This window comes from Heterodontus francisci, chromosome 16, assembly GCF_036365525.1.
Source record: "Heterodontus francisci isolate sHetFra1 chromosome 16, sHetFra1.hap1, whole genome shotgun sequence".
NCBI classification, from domain to species: Eukaryota; Metazoa; Chordata; class Chondrichthyes; order Heterodontiformes; family Heterodontidae; genus Heterodontus; species Heterodontus francisci.
The window spans coordinates 88,790,323-88,811,136 of NC_090386.1; the positions used below are offsets into that span (position 1 = coordinate 88,790,323).

Genomic DNA, 20,814 nt, shown 5'->3' on the forward strand with positions numbered 1-20,814 from the left:
AACACCAGCCCTGGAAAAATTATAGCGTTTCAAAGGCAGAAGTACACAAATGACCCCACGCCCAGTGAGTGAAGTGCAAGCTTCTATTAAACAGGTTAGAAACTTAAGTTCAGAAATGTTTACCTCTAGCAGAAGATTACCAGAGGCGCATTTGAATATCTACCAGTTTTGCCCTCTAAAATGGCTTCACCTTGTTAGCAATCCAGTGTGTTATTCTCCAATTACTTTGCAAGGCCTGCATATACAACCAGTACTTAAACCTCCCAGCAGCTTGTGAAGCCATAATTATGTTCAGAATCAACTCCTGCCACTCAAATGGCTGACAAGAGGTCAAGTTAAACCAGTTTAAGGTGTCGAATTCATGTCTGTTTAATACCCTGCGTAGGTTTACTATCTAGAGATCATATGCTCCCTCTGCTGGAAATGCAGAATGAAGCAACCCAAGAACTAATATAGAGGTTAACGTGGAAAAGAAAATTCATATCCAACTGATTTGGAGAATATTACAATTTTTTTTAATGACCTTGATTATCACAACCACTGGCAGAATTTTCCAATGCGTGGTGAAGGAACCATGGCAATTGCTTTCACATCTGGGCTGAACTTAAATCCCAACAAATTGTAAAAACTTGCATTATTATAGCGCCTTTCGTGGCCTAAAGTGTCCCAAAGACTTTAAAGCCAAGGAAGCACTTTTGAGGTAGAGTTACTACTGTAATAGAGGAAAATCCAGGGGCCAATTTGAACTCAGCAAGCTCCCACAAACAGCAATGAGATAAATATATGTTCCAGGACTGCTACAATAATTATTTTGAATGAGACTTGTATTCCCGTAACTCTTAACAATAGATCACACACCAAGGGACAAGAAATATTGCACCATATAAATGCGGCGCAGTGGTTAGCACCGCAGCCTCACAGCTCCAGCGATCCAGGTTCAGTTCTGGATACCGCCTGTGCGGAGTTTGCAAGTTCTCCCTGTGTCTGCGTGGGTTTCCGCCGGGTGCTCCGGTTTCCTCCCGCAGCCGAAGACTTGCAGGTTGATGGGTAAATTGCCCCTAGTGTAAGTAGGTGGTAGGAGAATGGTGGGGATGTGGTGGAGAATATGGGATTAATGTGGGATTAGTATAAATGGGTGGTTGTTGGTCAGCACAGACTTGGGGGGCCGAAGGGCCTGTTTCAGTGCTATATCTCTAAATAAAATAAAATTACCAGTCCATCAGTTTCTTTTAGTGACATTGGTTGAGGGGAAAATATTGGCCAGGACACCAGGGATAACCCCCTGCTCCTCTTCAAAATAGTGCCATGGGATCTTTTACATCCACCTGACAGGGCCTCAGTTTAACAGGATTAGAATAGTTAGGTGCTTTACAGCCGGCACAGACACGATGGGCCGAAGGGCCTGTTTCTGTGCCACATTTATATGGTGCAATATTTCTTGTCCCTTGGTGTGTGATCTATTGTTAAGAGTTACGGGAATACAAGTCACATTCAAAATAAATGTGGGGTTTTATTATAGCAGAACTGGAACATATATGCACAATAGTAACTGCAAGAGCTAGTCTTGAACATGTCTTACTATCTCGGGCTCCTTTCACAACTAACCGGTCACGTGTGACTCGACATCACTTCCTCTGATGTTCACCTGCAGTCCTTAAGGTGGTCTGGTTTTAAGGTCGTCCCACAACATATGGTATCATTCACAAGCACCGGATGCCTCAAAGTGCTTTACAGTCAATGAAGTTTTTTTTTTTTTGAGTGCAGTCACTGCTGTAATGTAGGAAATGCAACAGCCAATTTGTGCACATCAAGATCCTACAAGCAGCAATGTGATAATGGCCAGATAATCTGTTTTTGTGACGTTGGTTCAGGGGTAAATAATGGCCAGGACACTGGGGAGAACTCCCCTACTTTTCTTCAAAATAGGGCCAGAGGATCTTTTACGTTAACCTGAGAGTGAAGTCAGGGCTGCACTTTAATGGCTCATCCAAAAGATGGCACCTCTGACAGTGCAGCACTTCCTCAGTGGAAGTGGAATTCCTGGAATGGGATTTGAACTCTCAACATTCTGACTCAGCAGTGAGAATGTTTGTGTTACCCACTGAGCCATGGCTGGTCTTCCAGATCAGAGCATGTTCTAACTCACTGAACATAATCATTCTTTCTGGCGAAAATAATTCCATACATTTATTAAACAGAATTTAGCTTTTTGCCGCTTGGCTTATCTGCAAAGTGCCAATAATGTTCTGTCAATCATCTTTTCTAGTTACAGCCTAGTCCAGTAGCTCAAAGCCACTCTGAACCAACTGTGGATTGACTCCAAGCCAATTCTTTCAACCTTAATGTGCCACAGGATGTGGAACGAACACTGGATTCAGAAGCTATGATTCTGTACGCTGTGACAGTCACCCATTTAAGTGCGGTTTTGGAGCCAGCAGGCTTTGGAGCCATACTTCTCTCAACCAACTGCTCTTATCTGGCCAGTAGCCCAGCACAGAAACCTACTTAAGAAATCCTGAGTTTACAAAATTATATGTACAGTGCGTGGTGTGGGACTGAGTCGTACAGAGGCAAGCAGTTCCAGTATGAGCTTTGGTTAGTACAATTAGCTGATCTTAGCTTAGGGCTCAGAGTTAGAAAGTGGCAGAGGTGGGGAGGTATGAAGTCCCAGAGTTAGCCAAAGTTCCCATTCACATCATTGGTCTGGGAGAATTAGACTTGGTTGTGATCCAGGTTAGATTTTGTCATAGGGTCAGTAACAGCACAGAAGGAGGCCATGTGGCGCATCGAGTCTATGCTGGCTCTCCACAGAGCTATCTGGTTAGGATCAGTCTTGGTTAAGCTCACACATGATAAATGGTCATTTGGTTGAAGTAGCAAGGGCTGTGACTGTCTGTGAAATGGTGGGAGGAGGAGAAGGAAGTAAAATGGGGGTCGGGAAACAGAAAGAAGGAACTTCTGACAAAACTCTGGATTCTTGACGGTAAGCTGCTGCCGATGGTGTGACAAGCCCATTGGATCACTGGCTCTGAAGAATTAGTGCAAGCAACTTGAGATGACTCTTCCGGTTGTACCTCAGAAGCTCCTCCCCGGCCCACACAGGGACAACAAGGTTCATTGATTTAACATCCTTCACAGGCACAGAGACCCATCAAATTGCGACTGATCATGAAGGGAGGAGAAATGGAGGAATTGGAGAGGGAAAAACACGGAAGAGTTTCAGAGAGACTGGTCCAACAACCCCTCAAATTTAAAGTTCTTATGCTCAAATCCCTCCAATGTCCTCCCTACCTCTATAACCTCCTCCAGCTCCACAACCCTCTGAGATCTCTGCGTTCCTCCAGTTTTGCAGTCTTGTGCATTGACGATTTTCTTCGCCCTTCCATTGGTGACTGTGCCTTCAGCTGCCCAGGCCCTAAACTCTGGAATTCCCTCCCTAAACCTGTGTCTTTCTTTCCTTCTTTAAGATGCTCCTTAAAACCCACCTCTTTGACCAAGATTTTGGTCACCTGTCCTAATATCTTACATGACTCAATGTCATGTTTTGTCTGATTATGCTCCTGTGATGTGCTTTGGGATGTTTTACTATGTTATAGGTGCTATATAAATGCAAGTTGCTATTGTTTTGAGGGCAGGGAGGGAGGTGAGAAGTCAGGGATGCTGGAGGAGAGTATCCCAGCAGGTAGAGACACAGAATGTGAAGGGCATGGGAATCATGGAGCAGTGAGGTTCAATGAGGCCAGGCATATTGGGGATGTGAGCTGCGATGTAGGTGAGGACACAGGATGCAGTGTCTTGTATGGTTGGGGTTAGTAGAGGCAAGGAGATCAACACAGAGAGGATTGATCATAGTCGTAAAACTGTGGATATGCTTTTCAGTGGCATAGAGGGAGAGATAGGGGCAGAGTAGACAGTGTTGTGGAGGTAAAAGGGAGGGCTCTTGCTGATGATTTGGTGGTGGGGGGGGGGGAGGGGGAAGAGGTGGGGGTGGGAGAAACTGGAGCTCCTGACCTGAGTACATCAAGGCTCTGCACCTCTAAATTTAGCTGGAGGTGACAGCTGGAGAGGTCAATCAGAATTGAGGCCAGTGGTACGGAAGCATTTACAGAAAGACAGGCATCGGTTATGCCAATACTTAAGTTGAAGTTCTGGTTCAGCCAGGTTAATGACAGACAGGCAGTTCAGCAAGTGACATAGCTTAGGGGTTGAGGGAGAGGCAGGTACGAGATTGTGCACAGTGTGGCCTCAGTCTTGTGTGTTGGGCGTGAGCCAGCATGGATAATCTTGAACATGGAATGGCAAGGGACGGAGAAAAGAAAGACTTGCATTTTTATAGCGCCTTTCACAACCTCAGGACACCCACTTTTTTTAAGTGTAGTTGCTGTTGTAATGTAGATAATGTGGCAGCCAAATTATGCACAGCAAGCTCCCACAAAACAGCAACGTGACAAGATAATCTGTTTTAGTGATATTGATTTCTAGGGATAATTATTGGCCAGGACGCCGAGGATAACTCCCCTACTCTTCTTCAAAATAGTGCCACGGGATCTTTTATGTCCACCTGAGTGGGTAGATGGGGCCTCAGTGAAACGTTGTATCCGAAAGATGGCACCTCAGGCAGCGTTGCACTCCCTCAATCCTGCCCTGGAATGTCAACTCAACCTTTGGGAATAATTATGAGGCAACAACACACCCAGGACTCAGGAAAGAAGGGGAAGGGTGGAGCGGGGGTGGAAGTTGGCAAGAACGGTGGGGTTGAAAGTTGCAGATGTTTTGAGGGACATACGGACTGTGCCAGAGAAAGGAGACAGGTTGACGACTTTGTCAAGCGAGAGCAGTAACAGTGTAGAGAATGGTGATCAGGAAACAGCTCCATCACTCCAATGCATGGCAGGAGAGTGTTTTAATACTTTACATCATCCCTACGCATCCTCCACTTCAAAACCAACCTGGTAGATTTTGTGCTGACAATGCCCTCACATATAATAGACCCAGCCTCCACTTAAGACACGCCAAACTTCAACCCTCCTCTGGAAAGTAGTAAAGATAATTCTGAACTTGTGCGTTTGCCAACTTAAAAACATGGCTGTCAATATGATGCTTTAAGCAGACATACGGATACAACAACAACTTATATTTATATAGTGCCTTTAACTTAATAAAGCAGCCCAAGGCGCTTCACAGGAGCATTATTTAACAAAGTATGGCACAAAGCCACAAAAGGAGATATTGGGTCAGATGACCAAAAGCTTGGTCAAAGAGATAGGTTTTAAAAGGAGTGTCTTAAAGGAGGAGAGCGAGGTGGAGGTGCGGAAAGGTGTAGTGAGGGTATTCCAAAACTGAAGGCATGGCCACCAATGGTGGAGTGATTAAAATCAAGAGGCTTGAATTAGACGAGTGCAGATATCTTGGAAGGTTGTGGGGCTGGAGGAGATTACAGAGATAGGGAGGGACGAGGCCATGGAGGGATAACAAGGATGCTTGGTTAAATAAGCAAAGGACAAATGTTTGTGGAAGCAACATGTTTTATTTTCAATAAAACACAATCGTCCCTCTGTTTCCCCTTCCAACCAACCAGCATATTGCAAACTGTCAAAAATGACTCCTGCAGCCAATATATACTACAGCTCTTTTATGGATCTTTTCAACAAACATTTTTTTGGAGGGAAGAATGAAGATAGATTGGCACTCTGAGGCTCAATCATTTTCATTACCATGTTTTCCAATCCGAAAATATCCTACTTTGTTTTCTGAGTTTAATCGCACATCTACAAACTCTACCCAAATACTTTAGCCTTGATAATAAACCAACTCGTTATGTGTGAAAATAAAACTGGTTAGCTATTCAAAGCCCTATAATTTTAAACAAGGAGACCATTATTTGTTAAAATGCTGTAAATTAAGTTGGGAATTAGCTCTAATTTTCCAAGCGGGAAAGCTGTGCAAGTAATTCATTTCAATACCGACTGATGGTGTTTAAAATGTAGCAGGAGCAGACCAATAAAAATGGAGACAGCCTCTCCTGATGACTCAATGGCTAAAAGATATCAAATAAAAATGAGCAAGTGCACGACATGTTACCAGCAGCAAAAGGGTTGGGCAGTGGACAATGGACTCATTCAACCACTCATGGAAGAGACAGAACGCAGTCACTTGTTTCAGGAAAAGCATCACTGAAGTACAGGAGTTAATGGTGGGACCAGTGTGCACAGAGATTTCAAATTACTGTCGCGTAAATGAGCGTTTCTGTGACCTCAAAACTGTTCAAAAGTTTGTTCGTTGCGACATTACAGAGATGATTCGTTGGTATTCTGGATGACAATCAGTAAATATTCCTTATCTGTCGGGGCAAACAAAATTGCACAAAATTAGTAAAATGTTCATCTTCACAAGCAATTAAAAAATAACAAGATCCCTGTTTGGAGTCTGTGGAAGTAGATTTTAGGTCACTTCCTCCCTTTCACTAACGCTTAATGAATGAGAATTGCTGTTAACATGCAATCTGAACAAAAGTTTCTTCCGACAGTCTCGGTTTATTCAGATGGTCATCGCATCACAAATATGTGCCCACCTTTCCTGTAACTCCCTCTAATCAGATTTCCACCCCGCACAACGCAGTGACCCTAACCAAAGTCACAAATGACACTGTGATCGTGACCATAGTGAGCTATCCCTCCTCATGCTCTTCAGCCACTCTGCCGCCTCTGACACAATCGAACGAGCCATTCTCCAATGCCTCTTCTCCGGTGTGCAGCTCAGTGTGACTGCCCTCACCTACCTATCTGATTGGAACCACTGTTACATGGGTTCTCTTGAAATCCCTGCACCATCACTTTGGGAGTCACCTAAATCTATTCTTGGCCCCCTCGTCTTCCTCATCTATATGTTGCCATTTGGTGACAACATCCAAAGACAAGGCCTCAACTCCACATCTATGCCACTGACACCCAGTTCTACATCTCCAGCACTCCACTGCCTCATTTTTCAGACAGCAATTTATTCTGGCAAATCATTGGTAAGACTGAAGCCATTGTATTCAGTCCCCACATCAAAATCCATTCCCTTGCTACTGATTCCTTCTCGTGCCCTGGCCATTGTTTCAGGCGGAGTATTTGCAACTATGGTACCATATTCAACGCTACACAAATGCACTACATTCTCTCCATCACAATAATGGCCTACTTCCACTTTCGTAACATCAACCATTCCACCTCTGCCTGAACACATTTGATTCTGAAATATTCATCCATGCTTTTGTCACTTCCAAAATCAACAATTCCGATATTCTCCTGGCTGGCCTCCTATCCTCAAACTACAGCAATTCCCACATACCCATCACCCCTATCCTCACCAACCCTTCCCAGTCTCCCCACATTACAAATTTTAAATTCCCTTCCTCGTGTTTGAATCTCTTCATCACTTTGCTCCTCTATTTCGCCAACTTTCTGCAATGTCCCTTGAACTCACCATTCCTCGTGACTTTGGCATTTTATCCATTCCACCGTCCCCTCCCGCTGCCCCCATCACTAGTGGCCATACTTTCAGCTGCCTAGGTCCCACTTCCTGAAGCTCCTTCCATAAAGCATCCCTTGCTTCTCCACCTCCCTCTCCAACTTTAACATCTTCCTTAAAACCTACCATCTTTAACTAAGCTTTAGTCATCCCTCCAAATATCTGCCTCTTTGGCGCAGCATCCATTCTTTTAATCATACCTCTGTCACATGCTTTGGGATGTTTTTCTACGTTATGTGCACTATATAAATGCATGTCACTATTGTTATATTCTGCACACGTTGCCATCATTACAATGTCGTTTTTCCCTCAATGTTTCCTCTTCTCCTTGGTCAAAGATGATAGGTTTTAACTGGAAGATGTTAAGGTAGAGAGGCAAAGGTGTTTATGGAAAGTGCTCTCTCAAGTTGGGAACCCTCAAAGAGCCTCACTTAAATTTTATACTTCACAGGAGCTTGGGCAGTGAACATTAGCCTTTTCTTTGCCCTGTATATCCTGTTCTCCCATGCACAAACACTTGCTTGAATATGCAAGCAGCAGTGGGGAATCCAGACTGACATTTACTTCTCTTACTCACTCCAGTGGCTAACTGCAGCTCCCCTACTGCTGTTCCAGTAGAGATCAGATAACACAGCACAGACCAGGAATCAAATCTTGAAGCTTCTGAACTGCACTGGTTGGCACCATGCCAGTGGTGCTCTCACCTACCAGGCCATTAGAGAGCTAATAACCCTGCTTTAAAGCTTTTATCCTGGAGGAAAGTAACTCAAAATATGTCTGAAGGACAGATTAAAATAAACCACATTTACCAGGTGCAACCATGATTTCATTCTTCTTGCAGCGGATTCTGAGGAAAGTGAGGTCATTCTGCGGATCAATATCCCGGATGGTGCTCCGAGCTTTCATGGACAATTGATGGATAAGCCCTGCGTACTGGACTGTGGTCGCATTATCCATGGTTGTCCGGATTGGAATACCTTAGAAAAAGAAGAATGGCTTACAAATCACGTGACAATGATGGCCAGGAAAACCCCAGCTGCTCAGCACCAGCTGTGGCTCAGTTGGTAACAATCTTGCCTCTGAATCAGAAATTCCGGGTTCAAGTCCCACACCAGGACTTGAGCACAAAAATCTAGGCTGAAATTTCAATGCGGTACAGAGGAAATGCTGCAGTGTCAGAAGTGCAGTTTCTCTGATGAGATATCAGACTGAGGCACCATCTACCCTCTCAGGTGGACATAATAGATTCGATGGCACTATTTCAAAGAGCAGAGGAGTTCTTCCTGGTGTCCAGGCCAATATTTAACCCTCAAACAACATCTCAAAACAGATTATCTGGTCATTATCACATTGCAGTTTGTGGGAGGTTGCTGTGTGCAAATTGGCTGCCATGTTTCCTACATCACAAGTGACTACGTTTCAACAAGTACTTCATTGTTTGCAAAGTCCTTTGAGATGTCTGGCGGTCATGAAAAGTGCATAAAAATACAATCTTTTTTGTTTCTTTTCAAGACCTCCCCACAGCATGATGGCTGGAACATCATGGCTGGACACTCTTCCTCCCTCCTGTCTTTCCCTCTCTGCTGCAGCCATGCAATCTCCTTGGCAAGGCAGAAAAAAAAACCAGGGCCAAGAGGGGAAAAAATAATCTGGAGAGTTCCACTCTGACCACCCCCCCTCCCCCCGCCACCCCCCCCACAAACCTCTCTCGGAAATCACATCATGTTTAGTTTGCCATTGTCACAAATGCTGCATATTCGGAATAAAGTCAAGTTCTGCTTGGACAGTTAGAATTAAAGGCCTGCTCGTGACCAAAAAAAACCCGACCCAAACCCGATGGAACCACGTGGAACCCGAGTCCGACCTGGCCCGAGTCCCTCCATTTTTCCCCCAAGCCCAACCTGACCACCGCAACGTTCCATTCACTTACCTTCTGACTCCCAATCTCCTGGAAGCTGCAGCATGAGCGTGATGACGTCATAGAGACGCTCACACGCTCACTGCGCGGACTCAGTTTCCCTACTTGACGTCTCGGACTCCCAGCTTAGGTAAGTTTATAACATTTAACACTTACCTTGCTGTGTGTCCCCGACCCGGATCCGGCCCCACTCGGACCCAGCAGTGTGGCCCGACCCGAACCCGACACCTCATCGGGTCCCGTCGGATTCGGGTCGGGTGGCAGGCCTTCAGTTAGAATCATAGAAAGTTTACCGCACAGAGGGAGGCCACTTGGCACATTGTGTCTGCGCCGGCTGAAAAACAAGCCACCCAGCCTAATCCCACCTTCCATATCTAGACAACTTTTAAATGAGTTGAGGGTTTCTCCCTCTACTACCCTTTCAGGCAGTGAATTCCAGACCCCTACCACCCTCTGGGTGAAAAATATTTACCTCATCTCCCCTCTAATCTTTCTGCCAATCACTTTATATATGCCCCTGAGTCACTTACCTCTCTAAGGTAAATAGGCCCCTTCACCTCCACTCTACCAGGCTGCTCACAGTTAATTACATTTCAATCAGATCTCCCCCCAGCTTTCTCTGTTCCAAGGAGTTTTATACATTTCAATGAGATCATCTTTCATTCTTCTAAACTCCAGAGTATATAGACCCAATCTACTCAATCTTTCCTCATTGATTCCTGGGATGAAAGGGTTGTCCAATCTAGTTAACATTCACTGCACCCTCTCGAAGGGAAGTATATCCTTTCTTAGGTAAGGAGACCAAATACCTGCCCAAAATATACTCTGCTGACATGTGATTTATGAAACAAACTAGGGGGAAAAAATTACATTTAACAAATGCAGCTTAATTAAGGAAACAGTACGGATTTGTTAAGGGCAAATTATCATACAGTCAGTGTTATACAGCCCAGAAATAGGCCCATCGTGTCTCCGCTGGCCATCAAGCACCTATCTATTCCAATCCCATTTTCCAGCACTTGGCCCGTAGCCTTGTATGCTATGGCGTTTCAAGTGCTCGTCTAAATACTTAAATGTTGTGAGGGTCCCTGTCTCTACCACCCCTTCAGGCAGTGTGTTCCAGATTCCAACCATCCTCTAGGTGAAATTTTTTTTCCTGAAATCTCCTCTAAACCTCCTGCCCCTTACCTTAAATCTATATGCCTGGTTACTGACACCTCCGCTAAGGAAAACAGTTTCTGTGTTTAACTAACTTGGAGTTTTTTGATGAGGTTACAGAGAGGGTTGATGAGGGTAATGCTGTTGATGTGGTGCACATGGACTTCCAAAAGGCATTTGATAAAGTGCCATACAACAGACTTGTGAGCAAAGTTATAGCTCATGGAATAAAAGGTACAGTAGCAACATGGAAACGAAATTAGCTGACTGACAGGAGACGAGCAGTGATTAAATGGAAGTTCTTCCAGACTGGAGGATGGTTTATAGTGGAGTTTACCAAGGGTCAATGTTAAGACCCTTGCTCTTCTTGATATATATTAACGACCTAGTCCTTGGTGGACAGGGCACAATTTCAAAATTTGCAGATGATACGAAACTTGTAAACCGTCATAGGGAGATTACTAGCATCCATTATTAAGGAAGTTATAGCAGGATACTTAGAAAATCATAATGGGTTCAGACAGAGTTAACATGTTTTTGTGAAAGGGAAATTGTGTTTAACTAATTTATTAGAGTTCTTCAAGGAAGTAACAAGCAAGGTAGATAAAGAAGAACCTGTTGATGTGGTGTACTTAGATTTCCAAAAGGCATTTGATAAGGTGCCACATCAAAGGTTACTACACAAGAAAAGAGCACATGGTGTAGGGGGTAACACATTAGCATGGATAAAGGACTGGTTAGCTAACAGGAAGCAGAGAGTAGGGATAAGTGTGTCTTTTCCGGGTTGGCAAGCTGTAACTAGTGGAGTGCCACAGGGATCAGTACTGGGGTCTCAACTATTTACAATTATATCAATAACTTGGATGAAGGGACCAAATGTATGGCAGCTAAATGAATGGGCAAAAATTTGGCCTTTGGAGTATAATGTGGGAAAATGTGAACTTGTCCACTTTGGCAGGAATAGAAAAGCTGTATACTATTTAAATGGAAAGAGATCTGGGTGCCTTGGTACATGAATTGCAAAAGGTGAGTATGCAGGTACAGCAAATGGAATGTTACCATTTATTGCAAGCGGAATGGAATATAAAAGTTGGGAAGTTTTACTGCAGCTGTACAGGAACTTGGCAAGACCACATCTGGAGTACTGTGTACAATACTGGTGTCCTTAATTGAAAAAGGATATAACTGCATTAAAGGCAGTTCAGAGAAGGTTCACTTTACCAATTCCAGGGATGAAGAGATTATCTTATGAAGAAAGGTTGAACAAGTTGAGCCTATACCCATTAGAGTTTAGAAGAATGAGGGGTGATCGAATTGAAACATATGAGATCCTGAGGGAACCCGATTGAGTGGACACCGGGAGGACGTTTCCTCTTGTGGGGGAGACTAGAACTAGGGGACACAGTTTAAGTATAAGAGGTCTCTCTTTTAAGATGGAGATAAGGAGAATTTCTTTTTTTTCCTCAAAAGGTCATTAGTCTATGGAATTCTCTTCCACAGAAAGCAGTGGAGGCTGAGTCATTGAATTTATTCAAGGCAGAGTTAGATAGATTTTGATACATAAGGAGGTCAAGGGTTATGGGGGGCAGACAGGAAAGTGAAATTAAGGTCATGGCTGATCTGGTTTTGGTCTCATCGAATGGCAGTGCAGGCTCGAGGGGCTGAAGCCCTACTCCTGCTCCTAAGTCCTATGTTGCAAGCATCGTGAACTGTGAGGAGGATAGTATTAGAATCTTAAAAGGACATAGACAGACTGGTGGAATGGGCAGAGAAGTGTGAAGTGATTATTTTGGTAAGAACACGAGAGAAAATATAAAATAAAGGGTACAACTGTAAAGGGGGGGGGGCAGGAGCAGAGAGACATGGGTGTATATGTGCATAAATCATTGAAGGTGGCAGGACAAGTTGAGAGAGCAGTCACTAAAGCATACAGCATCCTAGCCTTTATTAATAGGGCATAGAGTACAAGAGCAAGGAAGTCATGTTAAACATGTATAAAACATTGGCTAAGCCTCAACTAGAATACTGAATCCAGTTCTGGGTGCCACACTTTAGGAAAGATGTGAAGGCATAGGAGAGAATGCAGAAAAGATTCACGAGAATGGTCCCAGGAATGAGGAACTTCAGTTATATAGATAAATTGGAGAGTTGGAATGGTTTTCCTTGGAGAACAGAAGGTTGAAAGGAGATTTGATAGCGGTATCCAAAATCATGAGTTGACTGGACAGAGTAGATAGAGAAAAACTCCTCCCATTGGTGGAAAGATTGAGAATAAGAGGGCACAGATTTAAGGTAACTGTGTTATGAAAGTGCCTCTGTGTTTAGTTAAATACATTTTTTGAGGATTCATTTTTGAAAGATTGAAGAACTTTGGGGGTTTCAAGGGGGTCACGTAAAGGTCACTTGACTTTGAAAAACAGTCCCTGGAAATGTTTTTTTTTTTAAAAGGGTCTCAGAGGTCTTGAGGAAAACAAGTCTTTCCAGGAAACCGCATGACTTCCAGTAACAATAAGCCTTTCCAGGAAACTACGTGACTTCCAGCTCAATAAACAGAGAACCTCCCAGGAGAGAAGGGAATTGCCAAGGAAGGAGAGAAGACCACAACCCAGCTCAGCTTTACAGCACTTCTCTAAAAGACCCTGAGAAATCCACAGTGTCAACTCATCTCATCTCCTGTTTTTGAAGAAAAGCCTGCTAAATTAATTGTCAATGCCGCTTGAAAAGAACTGTTCTAAAAGATCCCAGTGACCCATCTACGTGTACTCGGAGGCCAGACTGTATGCCAGTTTTGGAACACAACATATCTCATCTGCTATTTCTTCAAGAATGAGCAAGTATTCGACCCAAGTGGTTTTTTTTGTCTGTAATAGAGCTCTAAAAACAAAACTTCCTTTATTTTTCCAGTCAACTGGTGCATGTGTTTGTGTGTGCGTGTGCGAGAGAGAGAGAGAGGGAGCTAAGGTAAAAAGGGAACTTTAATATTTCAATCTGTGTGTTTTTGCTTTACTGCATTACTGGTTAAGACTTCTTTATAATAAACTGATAATTTTGTGGTTTATTAAAGAAAACTGTTTGTTGTGCTTTACTCTGGGATAAAAAAATAGACAACGATTGACTGTATCAGTAAGTGGGAAAAATATTTAAATATATGTTGTAACCAAGGAAAAGTGGAACTAGAATAGTACACTCCTCCTGCCTCAGTCGTAACAATTGGCAAAAGAAGCAATGGTGACATGAGGAAAAACCTTTTAATGCAGAGTGGTTGGGATCTAGAATGCACTAGCTGAGAGTGTGGTGGAGGCAGGTTCAATCAAGCCATTCAAGAAGTCATTGGATTGTTATCTGAAAAGGAAGAATGTGCAGGGCAACAGGGAGAAGGTGAGGGTGTGGCACTGGGTGAATTGCTCCTTCGGAGAGCCAGCGCTGACACAATGGGCTGAATGGCCCCCTTCTGTGCTGTAACAATTCCAAGATTCTGTGACAATACAAATTTTGGCTTTTCCATCACAGTTATCACCTCCATGCTGTTCCTGAGGTGAGTCACACAATAGATACAAATGACAAAGCAGCTCATCCTCGTCCATCCTCTCCCCAGAGGGCTGTGGAAGTTCAATCATGGAGCATGTTCAGACAGAAATCGATAGATTTCTGAATACTAACGACATGAAGATATATGGGGATAATAGGGAAACATGGCGTAGAGGTAGATGATCAGCCATGATCTGTTTGAATGGTGGAAAAGGCTCGACGTGCTGGATGACCTCCTCCTGCGCCTATTTGCTATGATCCAGAAAAAAGCTATAGACCCCCCAACTATGGGAAAGGATGCCAAGGTCTTTGGCTTTCCTATCCTACCTGGAAGTCCACTTTTTTTGTATTTATTCTTGGGATAGCCCATCTCTGAGCTGATGGGGTTTCTTCTTGATACAACTGAATATCTTGTGAGGCCACCTCAGCAGGCATTAACACTAAGAATTTCCTCTCCTGATCTGCTGCTGTAACTTTGGCAGAAATCCGATATACGCAGTACATCTAGGGTTTCCACTGCAGCAAGCCCACGATAGAGATGTGAGCATGAGAGCAGGGGTGAGTGCTGAAATGGCAAGCAACCGGAAGCTCGGGGTTCCGCTTGCGGACTGACCGGAGGTCAGTATACAGTATACTGTATTCGCTGCTCACAATGTGGTCTCCTCTACATTGGGGAGACCAAGCGCAGACTGGGTGACCGCTTTGCGGAACACCTCCGCTCAGTCAGCAAGCAGGACCCCGAGCTTCCGGCTGCTTGCCATTTCAACACTCCCCCCTGCTGTCATGCTCACATCTGTGTCCTGGGATTGCTGCAGTGTTCCAGTGAACATCAACGCAAGCTCGAGGAACAGCATCTCATTTTCCGATTAGGCACACTACAGCCTGCCGGACTGAACATTGAGTTCAATAATTTCACAGCATGACGGGGCCCCCCATTTTACTTTTATTTTTAGTTATTTTTTCTTTTTTACATTTTTGACAATTTTTTCCCTTTTATTTCATTTCATTGTAGTTTGTTAAGTTTGCTTACCCACTGATTTTTTTTCATGTTTGTACTTGCTGCTGCTCAATCTTCAGTTCGTTAACACCCTATCTGTACTAATGCTTTGTCTTTCAACACACCATTAACATATTGTTTGCCTTTGCTCCATGACCTCTTGGTCAGCTATGTGGCCTTGTCCAATCTACACCTTCTCCTTTGTTATTTCTTGCCCCACCCCCGGCCCACTTGCTTATAACCTTTGACATTTCTAATATTTGCTAGTCCCAAAGGGGGGTCACTGACCCGAAACGTTAACTCTGCTTCTCTTTCCACTGATGCTGCCAGACCTGCTGAGTGGTTCCAGCATTTCTTATTTTTAATTTCACATTTCCTGCATCCACAGTATTTTGCTTTTATTTTAGGGTTTCCACTGATCTTTTCATGATCAATCGGACAAATCCTGATTATAAGAGGCAACATGCAATGTTGGACTGGAGTCGGATGTTGTGCAGACTGTGTAGGGATGGCACAATTCCTTCCTTTCCCTTCCCTGAAAGAAATACGGAAACTGGTTGGGTTAAAATCCAGTGGTTTTCAGGGCCATTTATCTGGTGTCAACCCTCAAATTACCAGGTTTATTCAATTCAACCTGCCATAGAGTGATATCAAACTCACAGTCTCCATATGGACCTTAAGCATTACACTACCATAAACACCAACGCTCCAACTGTTGATCACTTTGTATTGAGAACTTCCAGATGTTAATTCTAAATTTGCACTTCTAAATTTTTAGTCACTGAAACTTGGCACTGTAGAGTTCAGCATTATTTCCCATCACCATCCCTTTCTCCATTCGAAGCACTTTACATTAAGGTTTGATAAGATGCCATGAATGCCCCCACCCAGTTTGTTAACATATACCCCAAAACACAATAAGATCACATACATCCCAATGTCCTCCAATCCCAATGATGTCATCTCACCATATGGTGACAAATTTTCTTAAACAACAATGACATGGTCCTAGAGGAAAAAAACAGCGTAACATGAAGATAAATGGATGAACCTGGAAGATTCAATCCTATATAATATGCAAAAAAAAAAGTTTTAAATACCTTCTGCATTAACAACAATAATTCCTGCAACACCCCTCTGGCTTTGAATCCTCTTCAGTGTTTCTTCAACTTCAGCCTGAAAAGAAAAAATAGTTAATACTGCCACGCAGTGATATCCAGGGGCTCTTAATACTCTGCCTAACCCTCCCACATTTCTTTGATGGCTTCAGATAAGAGATTGGAAGAGCTTGTGACACCAATCCAATCAGCTGGAGGGGAAAGAGGGAGAGGGAGAAAGGCCAAGGGACTTACAAAACTGATTAGAACTTTACATTTGATTATTGGAGGTCTGGGCATTACTGCAGATGAGCGAGGACGCAGATGACAGGCGACTGGGACAATTTTCAGGCAGCGAAACTTAGGATGAGTTTAAGCTCAGAGGATAGGGAATGGGAAGCCGGAGAGGGGTGCATCAGAATAGCCAAGTCTGGAGTTGACAGCAACATAAATGAGGGTTTCAGTGGCAAATGGGCTGAGGACAGGATAGAGGTGGGCGATATTAAAGGAACTGGAAATAGGCAGTCTTTACGATGGGGAGAATACAAGGTCAGAAGTTCAGCTTAAGCTTGAATAGGAGGCTGAGTCTTGCTTCAGCCTGAGGCAGTTGTCGGAGAGGGGAAATTAACTTCTGAAGTGCGAGATGTCTGCTTTCAGACTGTCTGTCAATGTCTCCTACAGTAAACTCCCTGGAGGTAATAAACTTGTCACCCAGGCGTACCTCTCCTTGCAAATGTTTGCTCTGCATCACAGTGAAAGACCACACCCTCTGCTTGCGGCTGTAACCTACAGCACATCCTTACTACTAGCATTGTTATCAGTAACTGGACAATATAATCCATGTTTATTCCTACCCCCACCCCATCCACCGAAAGTCCAAAGGTTACTGACGTATGCTGGGCTCCAGATCCAAGAGTGCTAGTAGCGTTCCAATATCTCAACCCACTGGCCATCATATGTGACCCTGATCCTATCGTTTCACCTGACAGTTCATGTATGGGTGAGAGAGAGAGAAAAAAACTATCAGGAGGAGCTGATGTTTCCTCTCCTTTGCCCAACGGTGCTCAGGGCTGAAGGCCTGCTACCCAACCCGAACCAGGCGACGTGTCGGCTTCGGGTCGGGACGGGTTGCACTTCCTGGTCTGGTATTCGGGCTCGGGTTGGGCTGGGTCGGAAATGCTCTATCACAGGCAAGTGGCTCCAACGTTAGTTTAATATTTGAACTAGAATGGTGGTTTTGTTACAGTTATTTTAAGTTTGTGCAGATCAGCAAGAAACTGAAAAACAGAAACAGAAAACTGATGGTCGGGTCAGGTCATAGAGAAATACAGCACTGAAACAGGCCCTTCGGCCCACTGAGTCTGTGCCGACCAACAATCACCCATTTATACTAATCCTACATTAATTCCATATTCCCTACTACATCCCCATCTTCCCTCAATTCTCCTACCACCTACCGACACTAGGGGCAATTTACAATGGCCAATTTACCTATCAACCTGCAGGTCTTTGGCTGTGGGAGGAAACCGGAGCACCCGGCGGAAACCCACCCGGTCACAGGGAGAATTTGCAAACTCGGCACAGGCAGTACCCAGAACCGAACCTGGGTCGCTGGAGCTGTGAGGTTGCGGTGCTAACCACTGCGCCACTGGGCTTCGGTTGGGTTTTTCTTTGCAGGTCTTTACTTAGGGCAGTTGCAGAACTATCTGAGAGAAGCTAAACTGACAGACTGAAAGAGCCAATCCAGGGTCCTTCTGGCCTGTGTGGACACATTTTTGCATTATTAGTGCAGCAAAAAGCACAACCACTAACAACACCACCCTCCGCCATTCACCTCTGCTGGCTGCTCTCCAAAGAACAAACAATCCCATTTGCAGAATAACATTGTAGACCCAAGGAATTGAGAGTCTATAAAATAGCTGCCGAATCAAGTGTCATTTCTTGTACAGGTTAAACCTCAGCAGCCTACAATCAGACTGCTGGAGAACAACATCTGATGAAAACATCAAAAAACCTTGCATGGAACAGGCTCTTTTGAAACGAGAAAAAAAAAGCCAAGATATAAAAAAAAACCTAGACTATACAGCCCTGCAAGCCTGCTCTGCCATTCAATACAACCACGGCTGATCTTCGGCTTCAACTCTTTCTCACTAGAGCATGGCTACCCGACAACGTGTTGGGTGCGGGTTGGGTCGGGTCATTCTCATGGGTCCGGCATTCGCGCTTGGGTCAGGTCAGACACTGTGACAGCCAGGATGTCAAGGCGGGAAACACTCCGCACTAGTCTGCAGTGAGCGATTCCATCCAAGGTAGAGCACAACCTCTTTAATGTAATCAACTTTATTCCGGTAAGCAGGTTGGGTCAGGCGTGGGAAAAAAATGAAAGGACTCGGGTAGGATGTGGTTCTGTCAGGCTCGAGTCATGTTTCATTTGCAGACCCAAGCAGGCCTTCATTTCTCACCCACTCCCCACATCCCTTGATTCCCTGAGACACCAAAAATCCATCCATCTCAGCCTTAAACATAGTCAATGATGGAACATCCAAAACCCTCTGGGTAGAGAATTCCAAAGAATCACAACACTTTGAGTGAAGAAATTTCTCATCTCAGTTCTAAATGAGACTATGTCTCTGTGTTCTAGATTCCCCAGCCAAGGTAAACAACCTCGGTGTCTGCCCTGTTAAACCCTTCAGAATCTTGTATGTTTCAATAAGATCGCCTCTCATTTTTCTAAACTCCAGAGAAGATAGACCCAATTCACTCAGCCTCTCATCATAAGCCTACCCTCTCATCCCAGGGACCAATCTAGTGACCCTTTGCTGTATCGCCTCCAATGCAAGTATATCCTTCCTTAAATATAGAGACCAAAACTGCGCACAGTATTCCAGGTGTGGTTTCACCAAAGCCCTGTACATGCGTAGCAAGACTTATTTATTCTTGTACTCCAATCTCCTTGCAATAAATGCTCAGTATGCATTTACTCAGTCAGTCATTAGCACAGCAGCTTGCTAACACTGCCCTGCCACACATATTCCTCCTTATTAACCTCTGAAGATGAAGCAATGTACCAGATGCCACAACCCATTGTGGGTGTGTTCAACATCACTGTTGGTGCCGCGGAGGCTTTTAATATCCTGCCATCCAAAATATGCAAATTGTTTCAACCAGTTTTAATCGAGTCTGTAGCTCAGAAGAGATTTTAACGCAAAGTCGTTGATCAATATTTAAATATGAGCTTTCGTTATTCGTTCCTATTATTAAGGACATGTCTATCACTGTCCAATTCTCACATCATTCGACACTCCTTTTGTGACAGTTGATTGCAAAACCACCGCCCAGGCCATGGTCATGGTGCAATAAAAATAAAGAGGCTAATTATGCAAAGCGATTGGTGTTCCAGCTGCTCTCCCCCTCCCTGCTTTGCTTGCAGACTGCCTGCCGCACAAGGTGCGCAAACAACTCACCATTTCCCAGGTTACTCGCAGCTGTTTCAACCAAAGCCAGCTACCATCCAACGCGCCTGCGCACCACGTACCTTCAGCTGGCAATGACATCATCCCCATACATCCCGTGCGCTGATTGGTGTAATCTTAGTGCCAATCAACGACGATACACCATTCCAATTCTTTTCATGAATGGGCGGCACCTGGTCCAGGAGACTGCAGAGTTCGCCCTGTCAATCACCGTTGATTGACATCCACGGATACTCTGCTACTTTTCAAGAGTCACAGGTTCAAGGAATTAGATATCGATCCTTTAATGGGGCAGATCACGATAAAATGGAACAAAAGAGCATTAGTGTTACTTTCATAATGGGTTCACTTATTAAATACACAAGTTATTGCTAGATTTCGCCTATAGGACATCGTAAAATAGCAAAGTGTCCCAAGTTGCTTTAAAGGAATAACACACTGAGCAAGATTTAGGACCGAGTTCAGCAAAGCGACTACCTTCGTGAAGAGGTGTAGGACGATAATTCAATTTTAAGGACATAGTGCCTGATGGGACGTTTGTGTAGTGGGTCGGAATTGGAGCAAAACAAAGTCATTGGGATATAAACAAAATACTGCAGATGCTGGAAATTTGAGATAAAAACAAGAAATGCTGGAAATACGCAGCAGGTCTGGCAGCTTCTACAGAGAGAGAAGCAGAGTCAAGGTGCCAGTTCTGATGAGGGATCACTGACCCTGAAACGTTGACTCTGCTTCTCTCTCCACAGATGCTGCCAGACCTGCTGCGTATTTCCAGCATTTCTTGTTTTTAAGTCATTGAGAGTGTGTGGGGCAAAGCTATATTAAGATTTGTAAAAGGGTCCAATGAACGTAGAGAGTAGAGATAACTGGCACTTCAGAAAGGTTAGGATGCAAGCAATGGAGTTTTAGATGAGTTGGAGTTTCTGCAAGTTGAATTGCTGGAGAAGTCAGCTGTATGTGACAGGCATAGATGAGATTTTCAGCAACAGCAAGGGTTAGGTAGAGACAGAAAGAAATGTTATGTTAGAAGTGAAAGAGTTACAGATAGGATGTGGGATTTGAAGCAAAGGCCAAGGTCAAACAGGCCACAAAAACTGTCGGCTTTTGGGTTCATTAAGTGAACAATCAGGA

At 44.1% G+C, this 20,814-nt stretch overlaps 1 protein-coding gene across 1 annotated transcript; it reads right to left on the reverse strand.

Annotated features, from left to right (window-relative positions):
• Window positions 1-5,507: 5,507 nt before the first annotated feature.
• On the reverse strand, window positions 5,508-19,747 carry LOC137378346 (dynein light chain roadblock-type 2-like). The gene is made up of 4 exons (XM_068048608.1): window positions 19,675-19,747; window positions 16,214-16,289; window positions 8,322-8,489; window positions 5,508-6,340 (listed from the first exon to the last, which is right to left on the reverse strand). The coding sequence occupies exons 1-4, from the start codon at window positions 19,675-19,677 to the stop codon at window positions 6,288-6,290; spliced, it is 300 nt and encodes a 99-aa protein (XP_067904709.1). The 5' UTR covers window positions 19,678-19,747; the 3' UTR covers window positions 5,508-6,287.
• Window positions 19,748-20,814: the final 1,067 nt, after the last annotated feature.